The 23763-nt window shown below is 55.8% G+C and overlaps 2 protein-coding genes across 8 annotated transcripts in view; one reads left to right on the top strand and one right to left on the bottom strand.

The window, feature by feature from the left end:
* DOCK6 (dedicator of cytokinesis 6) overlaps nt 1–23763 on the bottom strand; it is a 47423-nt gene that overhangs the window by 7897 nt on the left and 15763 nt on the right. For 2 of the 7 annotated variants that reach the window (XM_027547687.1, XM_027547691.1), the window contains exons 10-38: nt 22820–22900; nt 22546–22699; nt 22265–22392; nt 22034–22127; nt 21494–21656; nt 18164–18281; nt 18007–18077; nt 17677–17815; nt 17488–17589; nt 16763–16849; nt 15821–16052; nt 15442–15603; nt 14241–14404; nt 13316–13420; nt 11030–11122; nt 10699–10794; nt 9881–10021; nt 6574–6687; nt 6278–6448; nt 5805–5944; nt 5545–5714; nt 3294–3454; nt 2842–3024; nt 2038–2164; nt 1654–1738; nt 1402–1498; nt 1132–1266; nt 714–866; nt 88–246 (exon numbers count right to left, since the gene is read on the bottom strand). In XM_027547687.1, the coding sequence (XP_027403488.1) occupies nt 88–246; nt 714–866; nt 1132–1266; nt 1402–1498; nt 1654–1738; nt 2038–2164; nt 2842–3024; nt 3294–3454; nt 5545–5714; nt 5805–5944; nt 6278–6448; nt 6574–6687; nt 9881–10021; nt 10699–10794; nt 11030–11122; nt 13316–13420; nt 14241–14404; nt 15442–15603; nt 15821–16052; nt 16763–16849; nt 17488–17589; nt 17677–17815; nt 18007–18077; nt 18164–18281; nt 21494–21656; nt 22034–22127; nt 22265–22392; nt 22546–22699; nt 22820–22900 (3825 nt within the window). The other 5 variants (XM_027547688.1, XM_027547689.1, XR_003511943.1 and 2 more) reach the window with 5 other exon arrangements.
* On the top strand, nt 19500–21402 carry ANGPTL8 (angiopoietin like 8). Its single transcript, XM_027547693.1, has 4 exons — nt 19500–19829; nt 20007–20168; nt 20926–21035; nt 21120–21402. The coding sequence occupies exons 1-4, from the start codon at nt 19533–19535 to the stop codon at nt 21145–21147; spliced, it is 597 nt and encodes a 198-aa protein (XP_027403494.1). The 5' UTR covers nt 19500–19532; the 3' UTR covers nt 21148–21402.

The raw sequence follows: 23763 nt of genomic DNA, 5'->3' as shown, positions 1-23763 counted from the left end.
ATGTGGCCGAAGTGACGGGGTCAGGGGTCAAGCAGGGTGGGGCAACGACCCTGGTTGTGGAAGGTGGGGCCGGGGCCCGGGGATCACCTGCTCAGCAAAGGTGCTGTCCCGCAGCCCCACGTCCTCCTCGGCATAGGTGAGGATGGTCTTGAGTGAACGGCGCAGGTGCTCTTCACTGAAGTTCTGTGTTGTTCCCACCAGGGACGACAGCGACATCGTCACTTGCATCTTCACACGGGCGAAATTCTGGGTGGGCCAGGAGGAAGAGCACGCCTGCCTGTGGGCCTTCTCAGCCTGCTGACCTCACCCCTCTCCCCTTCTGCCTCGCGTCTGTTTGATCCAGACCCCTGCTCAGGACTGCCCTGGTAGTCTAAGGGTTAAGAATCTGCCTGCCCTGCAGGGGGACATGGGTTCGATCCCTGGTCTGGGAAGACTCCACGTGCCACGGGGTAACTAAGCCTGTGCACCGCAACTACAGAACCCACGTGCTGCAACCACTAAAGCCCACAGGCCCTGAGCCTGCACGCTGCAGTAAGAGAAGCCACCGCAACGAGAAGCCTGTGCACCACAACTAGAGAAAGTCCGCGGGCAGGAATATAGCCCAACCTGGCAAAAATGAATAAATACAACTTATTAAAAACATGAGTAAAGAACCCTAATCAATGGCCCTCCCTGGAGCCCTGTGTAGGCCACGCCCCCCGGTCCCCGCTTACGTTGCCAATCTCGAAGTTCTGGCGCATGAGGAGGTAGAGGGAGGCGCTGGCATGGGTGCGGATGGTGCTGATGCGGCTGCCGCAGTGGCGCAGGAGCCTCAAGCAGAGGTCGGCACACAGCTCCGTGTCCTCCTCAAATAGCAGCTCTGGGAACTGGCCCCCGCCCCCAAGGTGAAACAGACACCAGTGAGTTCTCCCTGTTCTGACTCAGGCGGTTCCCCATGGGGACTTGGGCAGAAGCACAGGGCTCTTCTGCCTTCTCTGGCCAAACCAGCAGGCTTTGGCGTCTGACCCAGTTTAAGCCCTTGCTGTGTGACTCCAGGTAACTGACTGCCACTCTGATCCTCAATTCCTCTGCAAACTGTGGTTAAGGGGTGTGTCTGGGCACTCAGCAGGCGTGGCTGTCAGAGATACTCACCTTGGATACCAGAGCCCGCTGTGTGGCCAGGCCGTGCTGCAGGAAGAGGGCACTCTGGGCACTGCCCAGGCTGTATAACACGACCTTCAGTACCGCGCCTAGGATGCTCTCCCGGGCCTCTGACAGCATCACCGTCTGGCAGGCCAGAAATCCAGCTCTTAGAGACTGGGGTGGTTATGGAGTCAGGGAGGGAGAGGGATTCTGAAAGTCAAAGATCACAAGGCCCGTTGGTGGGGTCCGAGGTCATGGAGATGCTGGATCAAGCCATACCTGCACGATGATCTCCAGTGTATCCAGGACCACCAGGCTTGCCTCGGTTGCCAGGTTCCCGTCTACCAAGGCCTCGTGTTCCATTTCATCCTTGGTCCTAGATGGGAGGGGAGGGGCTGGGGAGGGCCTCTCCTGGCCAGACTCCCCCCCCCCCCCCACCGACAGCTGGGCGCTGTTCCTTTATCTGCCCTGGGGGCACAGTTCTCTGGAACTTGATCTAACCCCTGTGAACTATGTCCCGCCTACACCCACTTGTCCACACGGTCCGAGGTTTGTCTCCAGTGTGTGACGCTCTTCCGCCAGCGAACGTTCTCCTGGTTCCCAAATGGGCTCCTCTCTGAGACACACAGGTGGGTGTTCACACATGTGCAAAAACATAAGGACACACGTGACCATGATAAGATACACACGTGGGATCCCTGTGAGGTCACTGGATGATGTGGACGCCTCGGAGTGGACACGGTTAGACATCAACAGAGAACACAGAAGCCCATGTGCCATGTGTACAGAGATAATGTGTGGACTTCTGGGAAAAGTGAGCCAGACAGGTGGGAACGGCTCCCGTCTCGGGGACCCTTGTACAAAGTGTGGGAGGCACTGAGTGGGGACATGTGTGGGGGTACACCTTCCTCTCACCACGGCTCCGTCGCACCATCTCCTGTCGGGCTCCAATGGTGCCCAAAATAGCTTCCTCCAGTCGGGCCTTCATGTCCAGTGATTTCTTGAATGTGAGGCTGTTGATGCGTTCAAAGGCCTTCTTCCCCTGAGACGGCAGAGAACAGGTTCAAGGTTGACTCTGTCCTTTTCTATGCGCTTATGTGGTCTGCTTTTTCTGGCCCTATCCCTCCAGGAACCTGTGCTCGCAAACATGGTCCTCCCCTTTACAGCAAGCTCTAAGCTCTCAGCACCTCCCGGATTCTGTTCATGAAGGAAATTTCCGCCTTTTGCTTTGGTTCAGCACGTGCTCATGTGCTCAGTTGCTAAGTCATGTCTGACTCTTTGCAACCCTTTGGACTGTAGCCCACCAGGCTCCTCTGTCCATGGGATTCTCCAGGCAAGAATACTGGAGTGGATTGCCATTTACTGGAGTGAATTGCCATTTCCTCTTCTAGGGGATCTTCCCAACCCAGGGATCGAACCCACATCTCCTGCGTCTCCTGCATTGGTAGGTAGGTTCTTTACCACTGAGCCAGCAGGGGAACTGAGAAAGGTACATGGACTCTTATTATTCCTTGATTTCTATCAGGAACTTCTCTCAGAGGCAAAACTGTAGGAGCAGTTGGCTGGTAACTTAAAGCACTGAAACAATCTATCCCTTCCCCCCAGCAACTGGTGCAGTCCACCCCTTCACACCCAGCCCACGTCACTCCAGGCGCCCCCCCCCCGCCATGTGTCCTCAACCTGCCCTCTATGCCCCAGTCCCCTGCCCGACCTTCGAACCTTGTACTCGAAGGCAGCCAGGCAGAGGTACAGCAAGTCCAAGACACGACCCAGCTGAGGGAGCGTCAGGTCCGCAGCCCAGCGCTGCAGCAGGGCCGGCTCAGCGTTCTTCAGGACCCATAGCACACACACCAGCAAGGTCCGACTGGACTCAGCAGAGAGGGCATAGCCTGAGCGAGCAGCCTGGGGCCGGAGAGTGGACAGGGGGATCAGAAGGAAGAGAGTTGACCTTCGTTTTCTCCACAGTAAAGTGAGAACTGGCCGATTGGTACTTTATTACGTAACTTCTATTACTGGGTTATCGGGCACATGATGTCCAAAATACAACAAAAAATCACAAGACATGTGAAGAGGTAGGGAGATGTGATTGATAAGGGAGAAAAGACATTAGACACAGGCACAAAGATGATCGGATGTTAGCTGGTGTCCCTGGGGACAAGGCCAGTACTCACCGTCACTGGGCCCTGGGAGATACTGGCTCGGGAGCCAGGGGCCAAGGGGCCACCCGCAATGGCCATGGCCACTGAGGGGTTGATGGTGCCTCCCACGTCCCCTTCACCTTCTGTGTCTGAGTCGAGCAGAGAGGCCAGTCTTGAGCGCTGACCTGGGCCCTCTGGGACAAGAGAACCAAGAGCACTCGGTTAGTTCTGTCTCTTTCTCAAATCTCAGCTCAGAGGTCACCTCCTCAAGGAAGCCTTCCCTGATACCACCCCCTCAGACCAGGGTGTGGTCTCTAGTTATTGACTCCCAGAGCTCACTTATTATATTTGCAATTAGATACAGTCATCGTACAACTAAGATCCACAAAGGCCTGGACTATATCTATCTGCTCTGGCCACGCTATGCTCAATGCTTAGAACATGGCCTGGTGCACAGGAGCAGTCATTGCAAAGATGATGATGACAATGGTAACAACCATAATAATAACTGCTGCTGCCATTATTATAGCATCAGCTGACACAGACGTGGCATTTCTTACGTATCAGGTGGTGTTCTAAACACTCTAAAAATATTAACTATTATTCTTCAACACAACCCTATGAGGTAAGTACTTGTATCATCCTTACTTTATGGAAGAAGGGACTGAGGTAAAGACAGGTTAAATTACCTGCTTGGGATCACAAAATAGGTAAATGGTAAAGTTAGAATTTTAACCTAAACAGTCTGGTTCCAAAATCTATGATCTTAAAAGATTATCCTGTCCACTCGCCCCCAAAACAGTATCATCAGAGAGAGTTGCTACCAACAAATACAGACTAGGTCTCAGCCTAGAGATTCTTGAGATACAAGGTCAACCTCAAGCTCCAGCCCAGTTTAACATGGATTTCTGACTGGATTGAGGTGATCAGCCCCTTTTCCTATCTGCCTAAGAGAAGGAAAGATGAACCCTCACTGGGAAAAGAGGACATTGCCTCAGTCCTGACGGCCCTTTTACACACAATGTCCAAAATACAAGAAAAAAATCAGAAGACGTGAAGAGGCAGGAAAATGTGATTGACAGGGGAGAAAAGACAACAGGGGCAGGCACGGCACAGAGATGATCAAATACTGAAGTGAGCAAACAAGGACACTGAAATAAAAAGTAGAGGATTTTCCTGGTGGTTCAGTGGCTAAGACTTTGCAATCCCAATGCAGGGGGTCTGGGTTCAATCCTGGTCAAGGAACTACATCCCACATGCGGCAACTAAGAGTTCACGTGCTTCAACTACAGACCTCAAATGCTGTAACTAAGACCCGGTGCAACCAAGTAAATAAATATATTTTTAAAGATAAAATGTAGAAGAGATGCACAAACAAGGGTAAATAGATGGAGAATATCAACAGAGAGCCGAAATCTACAACAAAAACATCAAATATTACAAGTGAAAAATAAAACATCTGGAATTCAGAACTCAACAGAGGGCATTAACAGAAGACCAGCCATAGCAGAAGACAGAGGTCGTGAGCTCACACACAGGGGAAAAGTTTCCTAACTCATGCACAACAGAGCAAACAGAATGAAAAGCGGAACAGAGCACAGCAGACACGTGTAACAGGATCATAAAGGTCTGACATACGTGTCATTGCAGTCCAAGGAGGAGAGAAGAGAGAAAACGAGGCGGAAAAAAAAAAAAATCAAAAGATAACAACTGAGAGTTTCCCCGAAATGACAAAGGGCATCAACCCCCCAATTCTAAGTCTGTGCATTTCAACCACAGTGCACACTTGTTCATCGATGGTGCTGGTCAGTGTGCAAATTAATGAACACAAGGCTCCAACTGCCCTCTCACCCTGATGGTCCCCACCTCTCCCTGCTCCCACCTCTTTCTAACAGATAATTCATCTCCCGTTTATCGTGCACTGACAGTATTCCAGTCCTACACCTCCCCAGATTTTCACAAAATCCTAGGAGTAGTTGGTACTACCCCTGTCCCCACGTTACAGTTGAGAAACTTGAGGCTCAGCAAGGTTAATGGCTTTCTTGAGGCCCTGTGGCAGGACTTAAAGCCACTTCTCTGATGCTAACACTCAGGTTTTTTGCTCCTTGCCCACCTTTTCTGACCTTGAGGCTTTCCTGGGGCCTTGTGGCAGAACTTAAACCTGCTCCTCTGAACTTAACACCCATGTTTTAACTCCTTGCCCACATTTCCTGACCTGAGCCTTGTGGAATCAATCAGGTCCCCAGATGGTGGAACCCACCCCATCCCACCCTGCCCTGCTGACCAGCAAAGTCATGCAGCCGTGGCAGCGTGTCCCGGGCGAGTGACAGCAGTGGCAGGTATAGCTCGGCCACCCGGGCCTTCACGGTGGCCTCAGCATAGCGGGGGTCGGCGTCATGGCCGCAGAGCAGGCTGTGGACAGCACAGATGGCCTTCTTGTGCAGCAGGGACGCCCTGTAAAGTAGTGAGGTGCTCAGGATGGAGTGTGCGTGGATCCTGCACCCTACCCCCCACCCTGAGGGACCACACAGGGCCTGCACTCACCCCTCGGCCTCAGGTTCCATGGCTAAGGCCAGTTCCGTCAGCAGGAGCCCGGCTAGGAAATGCTGCTGCCGGAAAGGCCCGCTCAGCTCGAACATGCTGATCACCTTGGGGTCTGGGGCCTGGCTGGAGAAGGTGGAGCTCTGGAGAGGTTGGGGGACAAAACAGGGGATGAGGGAGTCAAGGGTCAGAGGGGAGAGGTCGGGGTTAACTCATCTGTGAGATGACAGGGGGTTGAGTCCAAAATCAGAGATCTTAGAAATGGCAGATGGAATGCCAGTCTGGGAGTTAGAAGTAAGAAATCAGAAGCTGGTCCTCCCGGGAAGTTGCTGAGAATGCAGGGTCAGAGGTGAAGGGTCAGCGAGAAGGGGTCAATCCCTTGAGCAGTGGCCTATGTGTGAGATGGACAGAGATGAGGGCTGGAAGGCAAGAGGTCGATGGGGCAAGAAGAGGCGGCAGAAGTGAGGCCAGCCCACCTGGGAGGCAGTGGAGGACACAGAGGGTGAGGGCGAGGCCGGGGGCGACAGAGGGCAGCAGGGGAGGTTGAGGGTCACGTAGTGCTCATGGCTGCACAGGATGCGCGTGAAGTCCATGCGCAGCGTCAGCAGCACTGCCGGGTTGGGGGCCGACTGCAGCCGCGTGGCCACCTGCAGGGGAGGGGTTGGCAGGAGACATTACATGGTTCTGCCCACCCCCCACCCACGTCCCCCGGAGGACTGCCAGCCCCCCCACGTTCCTGCAGGTGCGCCGTGCCCGCCACGCCCACTCCTACCTGCTTGTACTGAGCCCGGACCAGGCTGAAGACGAAGCCGCGGTCCACCAGGGACAGCAGGTCGCTGAGGAAGAAGGCCAGGCTGGCGTTGAGGCGCTCGGCCAGCTCCATGTCCTGGGGGCACAGGGCCTGTCAGCCTACGCTCACTCGCCCCATGGAGCCTCAGTCCCTGCCCTGGGCCTGGCTCTCGCCAAGGCCACCAGTGACCTCCAGGAGCCGGGTCACTGCCGCAAAGCCTTGGGCCTCCTTGACACGCCCTTGTCTCAGCTCCAGACTCCTGGCCTTCCTGGTTGTCCTCCTCTCCGACTAGCTCTTCCCTTCCCCCTCAGGTAGGTGTCTACTCTCCATCCAGCTCTGTTGAGGGCACTCTTTTTTCTTCTCTCACCAGATTTTATTTATTTTTATAAGTATTTATTTATTTGGCTGTGCTAGGTCTTCGTTGCAGCATGTGAGATCTAGTTCCCTGGCCAGGGATCAAACCCCGGGCTCCCTGCATGGGGAGCACCGAGTCTTAGCCACTGGACCACCAGGGAAGTCCCTTCTCTCACCAGATTTCAGTAAGACAACGCAGATGGCAGAGACTGGCTGCTAACTTCCCCTGCCCCCATATCCTCTCTTAGGTACCGGGACCCTTTCTCAGAGTTCAGAGCTGGGTAGGGACTACATTTCCCAGCCTTCCTTGCAGCTGAGAAAAATCACGTGACCATATTCTGGCCAATGGAATTTGAGAAAAGTGATGTGGCAGGTCCTCCCGTTCCCACCACCTGATGTGGTGGGTACTATGATGAACTGAGATGGCCAGGCCCACAATGTGGAGCTCCCTGCAACCCACTTATGCTCAGGAATAAACTCTGGTCACATTTAAACCGCTTGTGATGATATTCAAGCAAATTAACTTTTACCCTAACTGATAAAAGTATTCCAGATAGTTCTACATGTTTCAAAGATACCTAACAGGATGCTATTTCAAAAGAAGCCTGGGGACTTCCTTGGTGGTCCAGTGGTTAAGCATCTGCCTATCAATGCAGAGGACACAAATTCAATCCCTGGAGTGGGAAGATCCCACGCACTTTGGAGCAACTAAGCCTATACTCTACAACTATTGAGCCTGTGCTCACAACAAGAGTTGTTCATTCAGTAAGTCATATCTGACTCTTTGTGATCTGATGTATTGCAGCATGTCAGGCTCCTGTCCTTCACTATCTCCGGGAGTTTGCTCAAATTCATGTCCAGTGAGTCAATGATGCTATCTAACCATCTCATCCTCTGCTGCCCTCTTCTCCTTTTGCCTTCAATTTTTCCCAGCATCAGATTCTTTTCCAATGAGTTGGCTCTTAGCATCAGGTGGCCAAAACAAGAGAAGCCACCACAACGAGAAGCCTGAGCACTGCAACTGGAGCGTAGCCCCTTGCTTGCTGCAACTAGAGAAAACTCGTTTACAGCAATGAAGACCCATCACAACCAAAAACAAATTAAGTAAAAAAAAAAAAAAAAAGAGGGAAGCCTGAAGGATGAGAAAAAAGGAACAGTAAGTGCAAAGGCCCTGGAGCAGGAAGTGCCCAGCAAGGAGGAACAGCAAGGAGGCTTATATGGCCTCAAGGCCCAGCTGCCCTCCTGTTCTCGTGAGTTACCCTATGGCCTCAGAAGTTAGCCTCAGGGGTTCTCAGGTCCTGTGACCCAGAGACAAAATACAAAACCCGCCTGAGCTCCAAGTCCACAGGAGGGCAGAGACAGGGTCTGCCTGGTGCACTGAGCCTGATATAGTTGGATGCTCCATAAATGTCCAGTGAAGGAATGACCGCTGGGACCCATCACCGATGCCTCAGCTGTGACGAAGCTGCTTCTCAAGGGTGCTGTTGTTCCCCGTAGCCTTCTTGAAGGGGGGTTTCCTCGTAATCTGGAATTTAGCTCTTAGGGAGACTTTGGTGCAACCAGGTCAAGGCCTTTGAGATCAGCCCAAAGGTCATGGGGAATTGCACAAGAGCCAGCTTGGGCTGGACTGGCATCTCAAACATCTGGAAAATTCCCATCAAATACAGAAGTCCCCTTTCTCTTTGGAAATCAGACATTCTAGACTTCCCTGGTGGCCGAGTGGTTATGAATTCACCTGCCAATGCAGGAGACACGGGTTTGATCCTTGATCCGGGAGGATTCCCACATGCTTCGGAGCAACTAAGCCCATGTGCCACAACTACTGAACCTGTGCTCTAGAGCCTCGGAGACACAACTACGGAGCCCACGTGCCGCCACCACTGAAGCCCGCACGCCCTGGAGCCTGTGCTCCAGAACAGCGAGAAGCCGGCACACGGCGACTAGAGGGCAGACCCCACTCTCACAACTAAAGCAATGTGTGAGCCTTTCTTTACCAGCACAGCCCAAAATAAATACATTAATTAAATAAAGCTATACCAAAAATCAAAAGAAATAAACAAAATCATAAAAAAATCAAACATTCTGGCCACAGCCAGTGGGCACATACCCTCTGGTCCACCAGAAGCCCTACTCTCCCAACTGAAGCTGGTGGTGAGGGTTCAAATCTCCATTCTGCCCCTTCCCAGTCATGTGATATCAGGTTATTAGTCATTCTCTGCCTCAGTTTCTCCATTGGTAAAATGGAGAAAACAATAACACTAAGTTCATGAAGCTGTTGGGAGAGTTTAATGATGGGATCCATCTAAAGTATTTAGGTACACAGCAAGTGCTCAACAAACGCACAAGTATTATCATTATTGTCTGCACAGCTCCTGTGAGCACTAGAATCAGTGGTTCAGCGTCTGGTTGTCAAGGTTGTCTAATTGTCAAGGTTTCAAATATCAATGTCTGTTTATTGAGTACTTACTGTATACTGGCACTGTGCAAGGGCTAATGGATCTGCCCTACCAGCTCCCTGCCCTCCCCAACTCTCATTCCCGTCCTTGGTTAACTCCACTGCAGCCTGAAGCGTAGGCTCAGGCTCACTGCTTTCTAACAGAGGCAGGTCCTGCCCCAGGGCCTTTGCAACTGCTGTTCCCTAACAGCTCCATGAAGGCAAGGAACTGGGTCTGCTTTGGTCACCACTGTCTGTCTCTAGTTTCCAGCCTAGGGCTGTAAAGCACACAGTAGGTGCTTTAAGAAACAGATGTTGAGTGAACAGACCCATCCAGTGAATGGGATTTGTGGTCTTGCAGCCAGGAAGCACCGGGCAGACTGGCACCCCACCTGGCAGATTGGCACCCCACCGGGCAGACTGGCACCCCACCTGGCTGGCTCCACGTCTTCCCTCAGCACCCCTGACCCCCACACACCATGGAGGCCCCACACCCCTCACCTTGTGGACACGGGTGATAACCTCCAGGCCTACAGAGCCCACCAGGGCTGCGATGTCGTCCAGGAAGCGTCCAGGGAAGCGAAGTTTGCGGGGTGTGTCCAGCTTCTGACCCAGGAGCAGATGCAGCGTCATGCTTTTCACCTGGGGGCCGAACGAGAGGACAGGGGGTGGAGGTGGAGGTGGCTTGCCAGAAGGGGGTGGAACTTGGGGGACTGTGAGTGATGGCTTGAGGTGGGTTAAAGGTGGGCATAAGGGATCCTAGAACCTGACCGTGTGGGTGGGGCCTGAGAATGGTGGGCGGGGCCCGAGAAGGCCATGGGTGGGGCCTAAGTGAGGGCTAGCTAGAGGGGTAGGAGGCTGAGAGAGAGCATGTGTAGGGCTAGAACTGGTCTCCAGTGGTCAAAGTTGGGTGGTAGGAATGAGGGTGGGGTTTCAAGGCCCACCAGATTGAGGTGGGGGCAGTTATCGTCAGCAGGAATAGTTCAAGGCACCTCTTGAGGAGTCTGGGGGCATGTTCAAGTCTGATCTCAATAGTTTCCTTCTGTCTCTTGGGGATGATGTGGGTCTCCCTGTTAGGTAGTTTCTCAATGGTGTCACAGGAAAAGTGGGGGGGAGAATCCTTCACACAGGGGAAGGGGTTTCAAGTAAGTTTCAGGGGCTCTTCAGGGAGAGATTCCCTTAGGCATCTCTTATCTCCATGTGGGGGGTCTCTTGGGGCCATTTCTCAGGGGGCTTAGATGAAATCTCAGGGGGTTTCTCTCCCTTAAGAGAGTCTCTCCAGGGGCCCTTGCTCTCGGGCAGGGAACAGGGAGTCTCACCATGAGCTGGAAGAAGAACCAGGCGTGCTGCAGGACGGCTTCGCGCACAGCACTGCCGCTGACCACCCACTGCAGGGCCAGCTCCTCATGCAGCAGCTGGGGGCAGGGGCACGGGTCACGGAGTGCAGAGGCACCCACGCTGTACCCCCAGCGTGACAGGGGAGGATGCAGCTGGATGGCTCGGGGTTAGCGCAATGGGAGGCCATGCAGGAGGAGAGGGGCCAGAAGGAGTCAGTGTGCCCTCTTCCTGGCTCTCCAGACCCCACTGGGCTTGGGGGGTCAAGGGAGCTCTGGACCCCAAAGTGGAGTCACCCACCCCGTCTCCGACTACCTTCTGCATAGTGGGTCTCGGCTGGGTGGTGGGCAGGGATGAGGAGGAGCTCTCGAGGCAGGAAGAGGTTCGGCTAGAGCTGCGGTCGATGGCCTATGATGGAATGGCGAGGGGATGGGATGGTGGGGGGTAGGGGGCGGTTAGTGTGGGTACAGACGGTACGGATGGAGAAGAGAGACGGTCGGCGGCATGGATGGAGGGGAGGTGTGCCCATGTGGACGGACAGTGGGGGCGTGGATGGAACGAGCAGTGTTAATAAATAAAGACAGCAGTGTGTGGATTCAGACGGAGAAAGCATGAAAGTGATGGAAAAGATGAGAATAAGCAAGACATGGTAAGGAGGCGACAAGCAGAGTGAAGGGGACAGGTGAGGATGTGGACGGGAGCCCGTCGGAGGTGAGCACGGATGGAGCAGGACCGGGCAGACAAAAGTAAGAAAAGTGGTGGGGGGTGGGGCGTGTAGGTGGAGAGAATGAAATCAACATAGATGGAGACGATAACGTGGTCAGAGCAGGGAGCGCGAGTGGGGTTGAGGGTGGAGGGTGAGTCCGTGAGTTCACCGATGGACAGGGCAACAAGGAGAAGTGAGAGCGTAGACAGGGGCGCAGAGTACAGACAAAGGGGATTAAAGGGGAGAATGGAGGAGGAGAAAGAAGAAAAAGAAAGATAAGGACAGAGGAGGTGAAGTGGTGAGAGGCAGCAGGAGCAGCCGAGAGCTCCAGGTTCCAGGCCTGGCCCCACTCCAGCCTTACTTGGGGCCTCGCCAGGCCTCAGCATCCCCATCTGTGAAATGGGCATGGAGTGCTCAAGCTCCACTCTCCCCGCCTCCTTGGCTGGTCAGAAGGTGAAGCCACTGACAGGGAGAGGAGATGCCCAATGGTGGAACTGGCCCAGCCCTGGAAACTGCCCAGGCCCTTGCCTCGAGCATGAGGGGGCCCCCACAGCTCCCACAGTCCCAGCCACACACCCTGGGCTCCCCGGCCTGCATCAGATGGGCCACCCACTGCCAAGGCCTGCCAAGGCCAGCCTCACTGCCGCCTCCCCCCTCCTCCTCCTGAGGTCCGGAATGCCTGCCCTCTTGACACCTTGTCACCTGCAGTGTGCCCTTCCAAGCCCAGCTGACACCCCAGAGAACTGAGGGCACTGTGGGGAGGCCTGTTCAAAATGTCAGGGGGGTACTGGAAAGGCCCATGAAGCCAGACTCTCAGAAATCTTAGAAGCCTGCCCAGAGTTCCCCTGCTCAAGCTGTGAACAGTCCCCTGGTTGCCATGCTGTGCAGGTTGCCTAGGTGACAGGCACAAAGCTGGAACACGTGGCCTGGGGCCAAGTGTGCAGGGAATCTAGCCTTGGGTGCCCAGGGGCCTCTGAGCTTGCTCCCAACCTCTGCAGAGCCTTTCCCTCCACCTGGAACACCCACTCGTCCCTGGCTGGCTCTATCTCACTCTTTAGGTCACCTTCTAGGAGACAGACTCTTCAGACTGCCCTGTCTCGGTTCACTTCCTTGCAGGCGTTTTCGCCTCCTCCACTTACATAGTCATGCGTTTGTTTGATGGGCATCAATCTCCCAGACTAGCCAGCAGCTCAAGGATGAGGCTGGCCCGAGGATCTGTCTCCCCAACAAAGTCCTACCTGCGATGCCCTAACTCGTTCCCAAGCTTGGGGTCGCTGCACTGAGCAGCGAGTCTTCACTACTTCTGAAAATTCAAAGCCTGGAGTGCAGAGCGAGCCCCTAACAGAACCAGGACTGATGCCAGGACTATCTGATGGCAAAGCCCCTCCCCACACCCAGGGTCCTGGGAAGGGGTCCCTCTGCCTGAAATGGGGTGAGGGAGCCAAGGTTCAGTTCTGCCCTCTGGGCATCATTCAGGTTGCTGTGTCAAGGGGACAGCTGAATCTCCTGAACAGAGTGGATTAAGGGGAGAGAGAGGCCATGCAGGAAGTGAGGTTAGAGTGGCTGGGTCATTTGCATGCTATTGCATACTGCCCCTCCCTTTCTGTCACTGCACATCAATTGCATGCTATTTGGATACTACTCTGTCCCTTCTGTCTCTGCCTGAGGCTGTGGTCTGTGTGGCAGCAAAAAGCTGGTGAAGATGCCCCTGTGTTGCCTACAACATCCTCAACATCCATGCCACAGCCCCAAACAAAGGCAGGAGGTGGGGGGGTGGTCTGCTGCCTCCTCCAGGCAGCCCCCCTAGGTTAGTTGGCAGCAGCCAGGAAGGTGGGAGGAGCCCATGCTGAGGTGGGGTGATGCACGTGCAGGGGCACGTCAGGTAGGGAGGGCACCTGTCTGGGGTCGGCCCCGCAATAAGGGGGGGCCCGTCGCAGCACAGCCTTGCTGCCTCCTGGAGCATAAGCAGCATTCACCCAAGAGTGTGAGCGGTCGATACCCTGGAGATATACGGGTAAATGGGAGTGACTGTGGGCAGAGGGCAGGGAAACCAGCAACAAACACGGAGCGTGCTCACTGCCCTGGGCCACACATGTGCCCACGTGGACACCCACATGTGACCCTGGAATACACGTGTGCAAAACACGCACAAGGTATGTGTGTATATGCCTACCACATATGTCTGTGCATGGAATACACGAGTACACGCAACCGTGCTCCAATGTGCGAGGGCAATGTGCACAAGGCCGCCCCCCTGTGGATACATGCGTGTGGCACATGTGGAAACACCCCGCTGTGCTACGTACACGCTGCTCTTCTTTCAAGCTCCAGTCACCCATCCTTGGGTCAGCCTCAGAATCCAAGTCACAGCTCCCGAACTGACAGCCAGAGCCCAGCCCTGCTGTCCAGGGTCAAGTTTTTTTTTTTTTTTTTTTTTGCTATTCTGTGTGGCTTGTGTGAAGGAAATAGCAACCCACTCCAATATTCTTGCCTGGAGAATCCCATGGACAGAGGAGCCTGGCAGGCTAAGGTCCACTGGGTCACAAAGGGTCGGACACAACTGAAGCGACTTAGCGCGCACACACACACACACACACGTGGCTTGTGGGATCTTAGTTCCCCAACCAGGGATTAAACCCGCACCCTTGGCAGTGAAAGTGCGGAGTCCTACCCACTGGACCGCCAGGGGATCCCTCAGGGTCAAGTCTTCATCTGTGCTGCTGTCTGTCGTTCCATTTTCCTTCAACACTGAGATCTTTCACCCACCCACACAGCAGCCATGACCCCTGAGGCTGGCGCCAGCAGGGGCCGCTCACCTACCTTGCTGGCCAGGATGCGGGAGACCTCGTCATCCACAGAGCCAGGGGCCACGGCCAGGTCGGGGTTGCTGCTGCTGATACTCTTAGAGCGTGCCAGGTAGAGGCTGGCGGGGCGGCCAGGGCCACGGGCCAGCGTGGCAGGCTGCACCGTCAATGGAGGTGCCCCTGAGGATGGAAGGAATATGCTCAGCCCCCTGCCCACCTGCCCTGATGACCTCCTGTCCCTTCCCAGTCGGATGCCCTTGGTGAAGTCACTTTCTTTTTTTGTGTTTTTGTTGTTATTGTTATGGGTTGTTCTTTTGGCTGCATCATGCAGCATGAAGGATCTTAGTTCCCCGACCAGGGATTGAACCCACGTCCCCTGCAGTGGAAGCACAGAGTCTTAACCACTGGACCTCCAGGGAAGTCCCCAAAGTCACCTTCTGCCTCTAAACCTCTAGGTTCCTCACCCATAAAATGGGTGTCATAGTGGCTCTGCCTCATAGCAATTTTGAGAAGGATGAAAAACACGGAGTGCCCAGCATATTGTATGTGTCCAGAGGGGTTACTGGCTATTATTATATCATTTAGCAAATGAAAATAATCCAACTTTACTGAGTGTTCACTGTGCCAAGTATTTCACCATGCCGTTTGGACTTCCCTAGGGGCTCAGATGGTAAAGAATCTGCCTGCAATGCAGGAGACCTGGGCTTAGTCCCTGGGTCAGGAAGATCCCCTGGAGAAGGAAATGGCAACCCACTCTAGTATTCTTGCCTGGAGAACCCCATAGGCGGAGGAGCCTAGGGGGCTACAGTCCCTGGGGTCGCTGAGTGACTAACACTTCCACTTGCCATTTATTATTACTAACACCCCCACGGGAGGGGCACCAGTATTATCACTGGCTAAAAGATAGGAAAACAGGCCAAGAGAGGTAAAGGCATTGCCTGAGGTCACAGAGCTTATAGGCAGAACTGAGAGTCAAACCCAGGCTGCTCTGCTCCAGTCCCTGCTTGCTAACTGGCTGAATCGCTTGTCAATAAAATTTATAGAGACCACAGTCCTGGGGCTGGGGTACAAAGCTCTCTCTCTCTCGCTCTCCTATAAATTGTGTAAATCAACCAAGGCCTGTACAGCCTCAGGACCTGTGCACATGCCTTCCCTTTGCTTAGGATGCTTCCCTCCCAGGTATCTCCTGTGCCCCCGAGTCTCCCACCAACACTCACCACCCGCGAGGCTGGGCTCTGTGCCAGGCAGTCGAAAGGCGTAGTAGACATATGCAGCCAGCACCGGGCAGTGACCACGGGTGTCCTGGGCACCCTCTAGGCTCCGGTGGACGAGGCTGACCACGTGGGCCATTGCTTCAAAGGCGCCACGACCCAGGTTCACTGCCAGGCAGAGCAGAGGTTACGTTCCAAGCTCCTGCTTCAGGATCCAAGGGGGTCATGTGGTCTTCAAAAGCTCAGGGGACTAGGGGACTGAGGGGCCATTTTTCAGATTGGAAAGCTGAGCCCAGAGAGATAAATGGGCTATGGGAGGTCACCACTAGACACTGGGCCCACTCTCTAGATGGGGAAACTAAAGTCTGAGGCTGTGATAGCTCACCAATCTGGCCACCAATGACCGGGGGTCGCACAACCAGACGAACGAGCTTGTCCAGTACATGGTGGGAGAAGGCGACGAGGGGCTCGGGGCTGGCGAGCCGTAAGGCCGCCAGGCTGGCCCGCAGCTCCTGCTCCACGGTGCCCTCACTCAGCACTGCGTCCTTCAGCCGGAACGGAAAGGCCCCCTCCTCCAGGACGTGCACCAGGGTGAAGAACTTGTCCAGGTGGGGGTCCTGGTGGGGGGCCAGGGGTGAGCGGGGTAGGACTGGGGTTTGAGCGGGAGACTGAGTGGGTCAAGACACCGAGGCTGGAGACCAGTGAATGGAAAAGAAATGAGGAGGGAACTTCCCTGGTGGTCCAACAGTTAAGAATCCACTTGCCAATGCAGGGGATGTGGATTCGAACCCCGGCCTGAGAAGATGCCACATGCCCACGGAGCAACTAAGCCTGTGCACCACAGTTACTGAGCCCAGGCTCTAGAGCCCACATGCCCCAACTACTGAAGCCCGCACACTGCAACTACTAAAACCTGCGTGCCCGAGAGCCTGCACTCCACAAGAGAAGCCACCACCACGAGAGGCCCATGCACCATAACTAGGGAGGAGCTCCGACTCACTGCAACTAGAGAAAGAGTGTGCAGCAACGAAGACCCAGCACAGCCAAAAATAAATAGATAAAAAAAAAAAAAAAAACAGGAGCGATCGCAGACATAGCAAGGGACAAATTGGGGCCAGGGGGAAGAGGAGAGACCATGCAAAAAAGGCCAAAGCTCCAGCTGCGATGACCATTGGCATGGCCACCCCCGCCTGAGTCAGCAGCTTCCCTAGGAGCCAGCCTTGCTGACCAAAGTCACGTCCATGGCCCAAGGCCAGGCCTCCCAGGACAGAGGAAACTGTTGCCCAACCCCAGGGCCAGACTCCCGGGTTGCGGCCCCGCCCCCTACCTGGGGATGCACAGAGGACACAGCTGTGAGCTCCACGCTGAACACGCCTTTGTGACCATCCACCCAGCGCATGCCCGGCAGCGCCACCTGCGGGAGGGACACGCCAGGTGGGCACGGGCCCGCCCTCCCCCGCCACCGCTCAGGCCACCAGCTCAGCCATTGCGACACTGTGGCCTGACTGTGGCCCTGCCTGGGGGAACTGCTGGGCACCTTGCCCCCTGGCCCCACAGCCCAGCCCAGAGATGGGGGTGGATTGTGGGCAGCACTGACAGGGCAAGCTCAGGGATGCCCAGGACGCTCACAGGAGAAGGGAGACTGAGGATGAATGTTATTGGAGGGAATGAACAAAAGACAACATAATGAGAGGACCCGGGCGCAAATGAAAGGGTTTGTGGGAGGTTGACACAGCATTCCCATGGGGAGGAAGTGCTCCAGGAAGAGTGTCAAGCAGGCAGAGCTGCAAATGGGGGCCTGAAGCGGCAAGGCAATGGGGTATCGGTGGGGAACAGTGAGTGCGGGGGCGGGGGGCATTAACAAGCGAGGGACACCCCACAGCAGGGAGGGATACAGATGGGGCAGGAAGACACACAGGATTAATAACAGGGGTGGGTGTGATGAGGCCTCAGCAGAGGACAAGGCGCCCGGGGTGCTGCGGGAAGGAAAGCAGGGCATGGCTGGGGTTCTTGGGACCCGGTGCTGGTTGGCAGGGGGTCCAGGGCACGTACATCCGGTGTGAGTACGGAGTAGCTGGGCGGGGGCTGGTCTACCGACACAGGGAGGCAGAAGGGGCCTGTCCTCAGCCGGCCGTGCTGCAGCAGTGGGATCCACTGGGGAGAGACGGGGGGTCAGGTGTGGGGCCGGACAAGGGCTGGGAGGGCGGGGCATGGATGGGGAGAGGCGGTGGGGGGGCTCACAGTAAAGCCCACAGGAGTCTCCAGGGCTGTGCCAGGCCGGGGCTGGCAGCTGACGTGGTAGAAGGTGAAGAGCAGATGGTGGTTCTCAGTCACGCAGGCGGGAAGACGCAGCTTGAACTCCTCGTAGAACTCGGGAGACCTGGCAGGGCCGGGCTGGGGCTTCTGCTGGAGGCTAGGCTCCCCCTTGCCTGTCCCACCCCCTCTGCCGGGCCCCACTGTCCCTGCTGTCTGTCTCAGGTGCCCCTATTTGCACTCCAGGAGACTGCCCATCCCCCCACCCCCTTCCTGCCCATCTGTATCCCCACCAGTCCCCCACCCCAGACCACATACTTGTTATGATAGACCACCGGTGTGAAGGCTTCACGGGTAAATTCACTGCAGCTGGACTTGCCAAAGATGACCTGGGGGGAGCAAAGGCATGAGGGACTGGCTGGGGACCAACCCCCTCCCCCCACCTCCATCCACCTCCCCTGGTCCAGCCGCTGACCGGCAGGGCCTGGCTGGGGTCCTCGCCTGCCATGTACTGCACTCGCACAGTGAGGTTGCGCACGGAGCCCTGGCGGCTGCTGAAGTTGAGGCTGTGTGGGTACACGAACAGCAGGCTCCTGTGGGGGCAGGGGCATGGCCACGTCAGAGGGACAGAGAGCCTGGGGGACAGTGGCCACCCCACCGGGACACGGAGGGCTGGGTCAGGGACAGTGATGGGCAGCAGGCAGGAGACGTTGAGTCCAGAGTGGGGAATAGATGGGTACCATTCAGAGCACAGATGGGGGAACAGTGACAGAGGGTGGGAATACAGAGGGACTTCAGGGCCACTGAGGGTGCATGGTGAGGCAGAGGAGACACATGGGTGCTCAGGGGCAGGCTGACCTGCCCCTCATCCAGCTCCGGAGCCCGACTGCCCCTTCCCCAAGAAGAGGCCACTAGAGTTACATGGCTTGTCTCTCAGCTGGGGAAACGGAGGCGAGAGCTGGAGACAAGAGCTGGGCTGAGGTCAGGGCTCTGCCTCCCTCTTCCAGAGTAAGCTTGTACAAACCCCAGCAGGCCCCTGGGTCTCCGCTTCCCTAACTATATAATGGGGGCATCAAGCCTCCCAGCTGAGCCTTTGTCATATCAATGATACTAAACAACAATAATGTCAATAATTGCACCAAACATTAATGTGGGGCCAACTGTGTGCTGGGTTCTGTTCTAAGCACCTGACGTGAAGCGACTCATTTATTTCTTACCAGCAGCCTGTTGAGGGGGAACCTCACATCATCCCCCATTTCACAGTCACAGGCAGGGAAACAGAAGCACTTGCCCACAGTCATCCAGGGGGAAAAACAGCAGTGAGCATTGATCCAGGGCACGTGGAGGTCCTGGAGTCAGGCTGTGTGGCCTTGAAAGGATCACCATCACCTGCTCCCCTAGCTTTTAGCCAGGTCAACAAAGACTCGGGCATTGCAGGCTTGTGAGAAGGTTATGAGACCAGCTACTGTGTGATAGCAGTGGGGCAGCTCCGGGTGAACCACTGGCGATCATAAAAGCCTCACCGTTATTGTCGTTACTGTTGTCGTGCCCATCCACAGATGGGAAAGGGAGGCTAGGAGCCGTAGGGCTCTCCAGCCAGGCCTGGGCCTATCCTCTCACCAGTGCCCCAGCCCACACCTGGCCCCAAGCCCTAGCCAGCGTGATTCCAGCGTGGCTGGCTGGACATCCGCCTGATGCAACTGTGGTGCCACCTCCAGGCCCTTGCACAACACGGGGCACCCAGCTGGCTGGTTAACGATTGACCTGAAGTTAAGGGGCGGGTGTTAAGGCATAAAAGGCAGCCCCAACGGGGCTGTGGCCACACCCTCCCCAGCCTTCCAGCCATGCCCATGCTCGTGCTGTGCCTGCTGTGTGCCCTGGCAATGACGGCCCAGCCGGCATTGGTGGGTTCCATGAGTGGCTCAGAGCCAGCACAGCAGGAGGAGCTGACCCTGCTCTTCCACGGGGCCCTGCAGCTGAGCCAGGCTCTCAACGGCGTGTACAAGGCCACAGAGGCACAGCTGATAAAGGCCAGGAACAGCCTGAGCCTCTATGGCCAGGTGCTGGGGCTCCTGGGGAAGGAGGTCAGCCAGGGCCAGGATGCAGCCCAAGAGCTACGTGCGAGTCTATTGGAGATGCAGGTGGGCACTGCAGTTGGGGTGTTGTGGGGTGGGTAGGAGTCTATAGTGGAGTTATGCCTGGGCTGATCTTTGGGGTTTTCCCAGGAGTGAGGGGGTTCCTGGAACACAGGATTTCCAATGTTAAAATCAGGCTGATTTCAGTAGGTCATCCTACTAACATCCACGGTCTATTGGTAGATAGAAGAGGATGGTCTCAAGCTGCAGGCAGAGGCCACAGCCCAGGCGCTGGGAGAGGTGGCCCGGGGACAGCAGGTGCTGCAGGAGAAAATGAAGCAGCTAGAAGTTCAACTGAAGGGCGTGTGGCTGGGCCATGTCCGCCAAGAATTTGAGGCCTTAAAGGTAAGGGGTTCCTGGCCCTGGGGGAATCAAGACCTTGACTCACAATCAGACCTCATTTCTGAACCTTCTGTCCCAGAGACCCCCAGACCCAGTTAAGGCTTCTCGTACCCTGGCCTCTATGCTACGTGACCCTGGGCAAAAGCCATGTGCCTTTTCATGCCTCAGTTGCCTTATTTGTAAATAAGAACAACAACTGATGTCTCAAAATAGAGCCAGGGACTCAGCGCAGATAAAATCCTCAACCTGAGATGGGGCACATAATAGTTATTCAATAAACGCATACTAGAAGAGTGTTTCTGGAGCACCTATGATGTACTCAGCACTGTTTTATACCCCCTAATAATCTCTATCATGGGCTTCCTTGGTGGCTCAGTGGTAAAGAATCCACTCGTGATGCAGGAGACACAGGTTCAATCCCTGGGTCAGGAAGATCCCCTGGAGAAGGAAATGGCAACCCACTCTAGTATTCTTGCCTGAAAATCCCATGGACAGAGGAGCCTGGTGGACTACGGTCCATGGGGTTGCAAGAGTCGAACACGACTTAGCAATTAAATCATCACAATCTCTATCATGCTCAGAACAATCCCATAGAGGGACTCCTATTTCATCCCCATTTTACAGCTGGGAAAGTTGAGGCCAAGGAGTGGCAGTGGCTTGCAGATCACACAGATACAGTGGGAAGCGGGGGGAGTCTGGGCAGAATCCAGGGATAGGAGGTGAGGGGGCCCCCAGCTGAGGGTTCTGTCCTGATCCACAGGCCCATGCTGATGAGCAGAGCCACATCGTGTGGGTCCTCACGGGTCATGTGCAGCGACAGAAGCAGGAGATGATGGCACAGCAGCAGCGGCTGAGACAGATTCAGGAGAGGTGAGCCTGGAGGGGGTCTAGGTGTGCGAGGGCAGCGGAATGGGGGTATCCCTGTGCCTTGGCTAAGCCTCACCTCCTTCCCAGACTCCACATGGCTGCGCTCCCAGCCTGAGCCTGAGCCTGGGCAGAACTGAGGACCAGTCATGCATCGAGGGACACGGCCCTGCCCCATGCGGCCCCTGCACAGGGAGAAGCTGCCCATCCGCTGAGGTCAGCCAGGGTGCTGGGCCCGGCTTCCAGTCATGGAGCAGAGAAGGAAGCAGGCGGGGACGCAGGCAGAGAACATGGATGGTCGAGGAAGGGTGGAGGAAGGATATGCCCCTTCATGCCTACACATTCCCTATTAAAGCAGAGCAGTGGCATCTCAGGCCAGCGTCTGTGTGTGTTGGAAGGGAAGCAGACCTCACTCTGCATGATGACCCCCATATTCAAATGCCCGGCTGCCCCAGAGGTTGTACCTGTAGCTGGTGTGGGGGGCATAGACCTCACGGGCGGGGAACTCCAGGATCTCCTTGGTGGGCCGGCCTCTGGGGTCTGGGTAGGGCTTGACATGAAGCAGCTCCGGGGAGAGGCAGAAGTGGGGGTTCTCGGGGGCCGGGGAAATGTCGATCTTGAGCTGGGCTAGGGAGGGGGAGCCAGTTTGCACCTTCCTCGGAGTCTCCAGCTGGGGTCCCCTCCCCTACACACACACTCCGAGCTCAGGTCAGGGCTCTGACTCTCCCACAATGCCCTCTGGTGGCTCCATCTTTCAGGTGCTATGGCGGGAAGTCACCCTCAACTCCCGTTGCTGCCTCCCATCTTTGATCAGCTCTGCCCACATTCCCGGTTTGACCCACTACCTGTCTTATTTATTCTGTTTCTCATCTCTGGCCCCCACTGGAAGGTCCACCCCCGAAGTCAGGGCTTTGTCTATCATGGTCACCAAGATCTGGCACAGCAGATGCGGGTTTCAGTGACTACATGAGTGACACGTCTCATGTATGGGGCACACGACGCACCGGTCACGGGACGCAGGCGTCGCAACAGGGATGTCGGGCGCCGCATGTCAGCCAGGAACTTAAAGAGGTCCTCGTCACTGAGCCGCTCAGCCTCCTGCACGAACCCGCCCCAGTGAACCAGGGCTGAGAGGTTTGGGGATCCCCGGCGATCGTGCGGCCGCAAGAGGGAAATGGGGATGTGCGTGGGGTTCCCCTCTCTCAGCCCCCTACCCCCGCCCCCAGCCATGACACCTGCTTAAAGAAGTTGGTGACGGTTAGTGTGGCTGGGCGGAAGCCAGAGAAGCTGCAAGCGTCGTCCCCACTACTCATCCGGTCCTGGGGTCCCCGACGGCGGCGGTCGGTCCAGGTGGGTCGGCGCTCTAGTGGAGACAGTGATGGAGAGGGACAGAAATGAAGGCTGCGGGGAGCCAAGACACTGCAGACTCAGGCCTGGTACCTAGTCCGGCCAGCAGAGGGCGCCCCTTCATTACCCTAGTAGCTCCGCCCCTGGCCCGTCGGTCCCGCCTCCTCACCGCCCTCTGAGTCTGAGTCTCGGTCTGGCTGCCCGGCGCTGCTCACGATGTTGGCCAGGTGCACGGCCGTCCAGGCGAAGGGCATGCGATAGCGGCCCAGACGGGTGCAGAACTGCTCAGCCGCCAGGCGTAGCTTCTCCAGCTTCTCTTTGTTCTGGGAGGAGACCCCCGACACACACCACCCCCCACAAGCTCAGTGTCCCAGGCCTGCTGAATCCAGGATCTGCTCTGCGGGGGTACCCCTTCAACATTCCGCCCGGCCTCCCACGCTCACCTTGGCTGTGTCCACCTCCTTCATCACCATGTAGGGCTCGCAGCACTCGCTAATGTCTCCTTGCTGCAGCACCTTCTCCAGCTGAGGGGCGGGTAAGCCCAGTAAGGTGCTGCCAGGACCCCAACCTCCCCACCTCACTCCCAACCTCTCTGACCTTCACCATCTCCCAAACATTCCACCCAGCTAGGGCTCTCGCTCCAACACCTCCCATGGCTCCCATATCCCTTGGACTGAGTGCTAGCTGTCAGCCTGCGTAACTAGCTGCCCCCGCCCCACCATTTAAGCCCTGCCCCCAAAGCCAAGATTCCATTTTTCCTCCCATATTTACATCTTTATTTCTTAGTATAAGCAAAGTCCACTCCAAGCACGGCTCTGGGCCTGGACTCCAATCCTGACCACTTGGGGGCTGTGGGACCTTGAGCACATTCCTTCTGGGTTTTGTGCCTCAGTTTCCCCATCTGTAAAATGGGCCCCATGGCAACCCCCACCTCCCTGGGCTGTGAGGAGCAAAGGCCAGAATCCTTGTGGAGCCTGACTGACTGGAAGCAGTGCCTGCCTTAAGGTGTCCAATTAATGTCATTAATTAATTGATCAAAAACTAATTGAACATTTTGGGAAAGGAAATTTGAGCTCACTCCTGGAAACAAAATCCCAAACCATGTGCCAATTAAGTTTTCCCACCCCTAATAAACTGAAAAACTCAACCAAAAAAAAAAAAAACACCCATTTTAAATGTTTACCCACATGTGCCAGGATGCCATTTCTCCCCAGGTTGCCTACTCATGGGTGCCAGCTCAGCTGTCACCTCTCCAAGAAGCCCTTGGTGATTTCTCCCCACCTGGGTTCACTCAGAAGCTCCCTGTGGGCTCAGGCTTCCTCTTGGGCTTCCTGCATGACAGCCCTGATCACCATTCTTGGAGACATGTCTTCTTCTATGAGAGCAG

This window comes from Bos indicus x Bos taurus, chromosome 7, assembly GCF_003369695.1.
Source record: "Bos indicus x Bos taurus breed Angus x Brahman F1 hybrid chromosome 7, Bos_hybrid_MaternalHap_v2.0, whole genome shotgun sequence".
In the NCBI taxonomy this organism is placed as follows: domain Eukaryota; kingdom Metazoa; phylum Chordata; class Mammalia; order Artiodactyla; family Bovidae; genus Bos; species Bos indicus x Bos taurus.
Note: the sequence above shows the minus strand (reverse complement) of the source record. Positions and strands in the feature narration are given on the sequence as shown.

Bases quoted from the DNA above. Each gene is read 5' to 3' on its own strand.
- ANGPTL8 (XM_027547693.1), top strand. From the start codon at position 19,533: ATGCCCATGCTCGTGCTGTGCCTGCTGTGTGCCCTGGCAATGACGGCC. The intron at 19,830-20,006 runs GTGGGCACTGCA...GTCTATTGGTAG, and splicing joins CGAGTCTATTGGAGATGCAG to ATAGAAGAGGATGGTCTCAA. The intron at 21,036-21,119 runs GTGAGCCTGGAG...CCTCCTTCCCAG, and splicing joins CTGAGACAGATTCAGGAGAG to ACTCCACATGGCTGCGCTCC.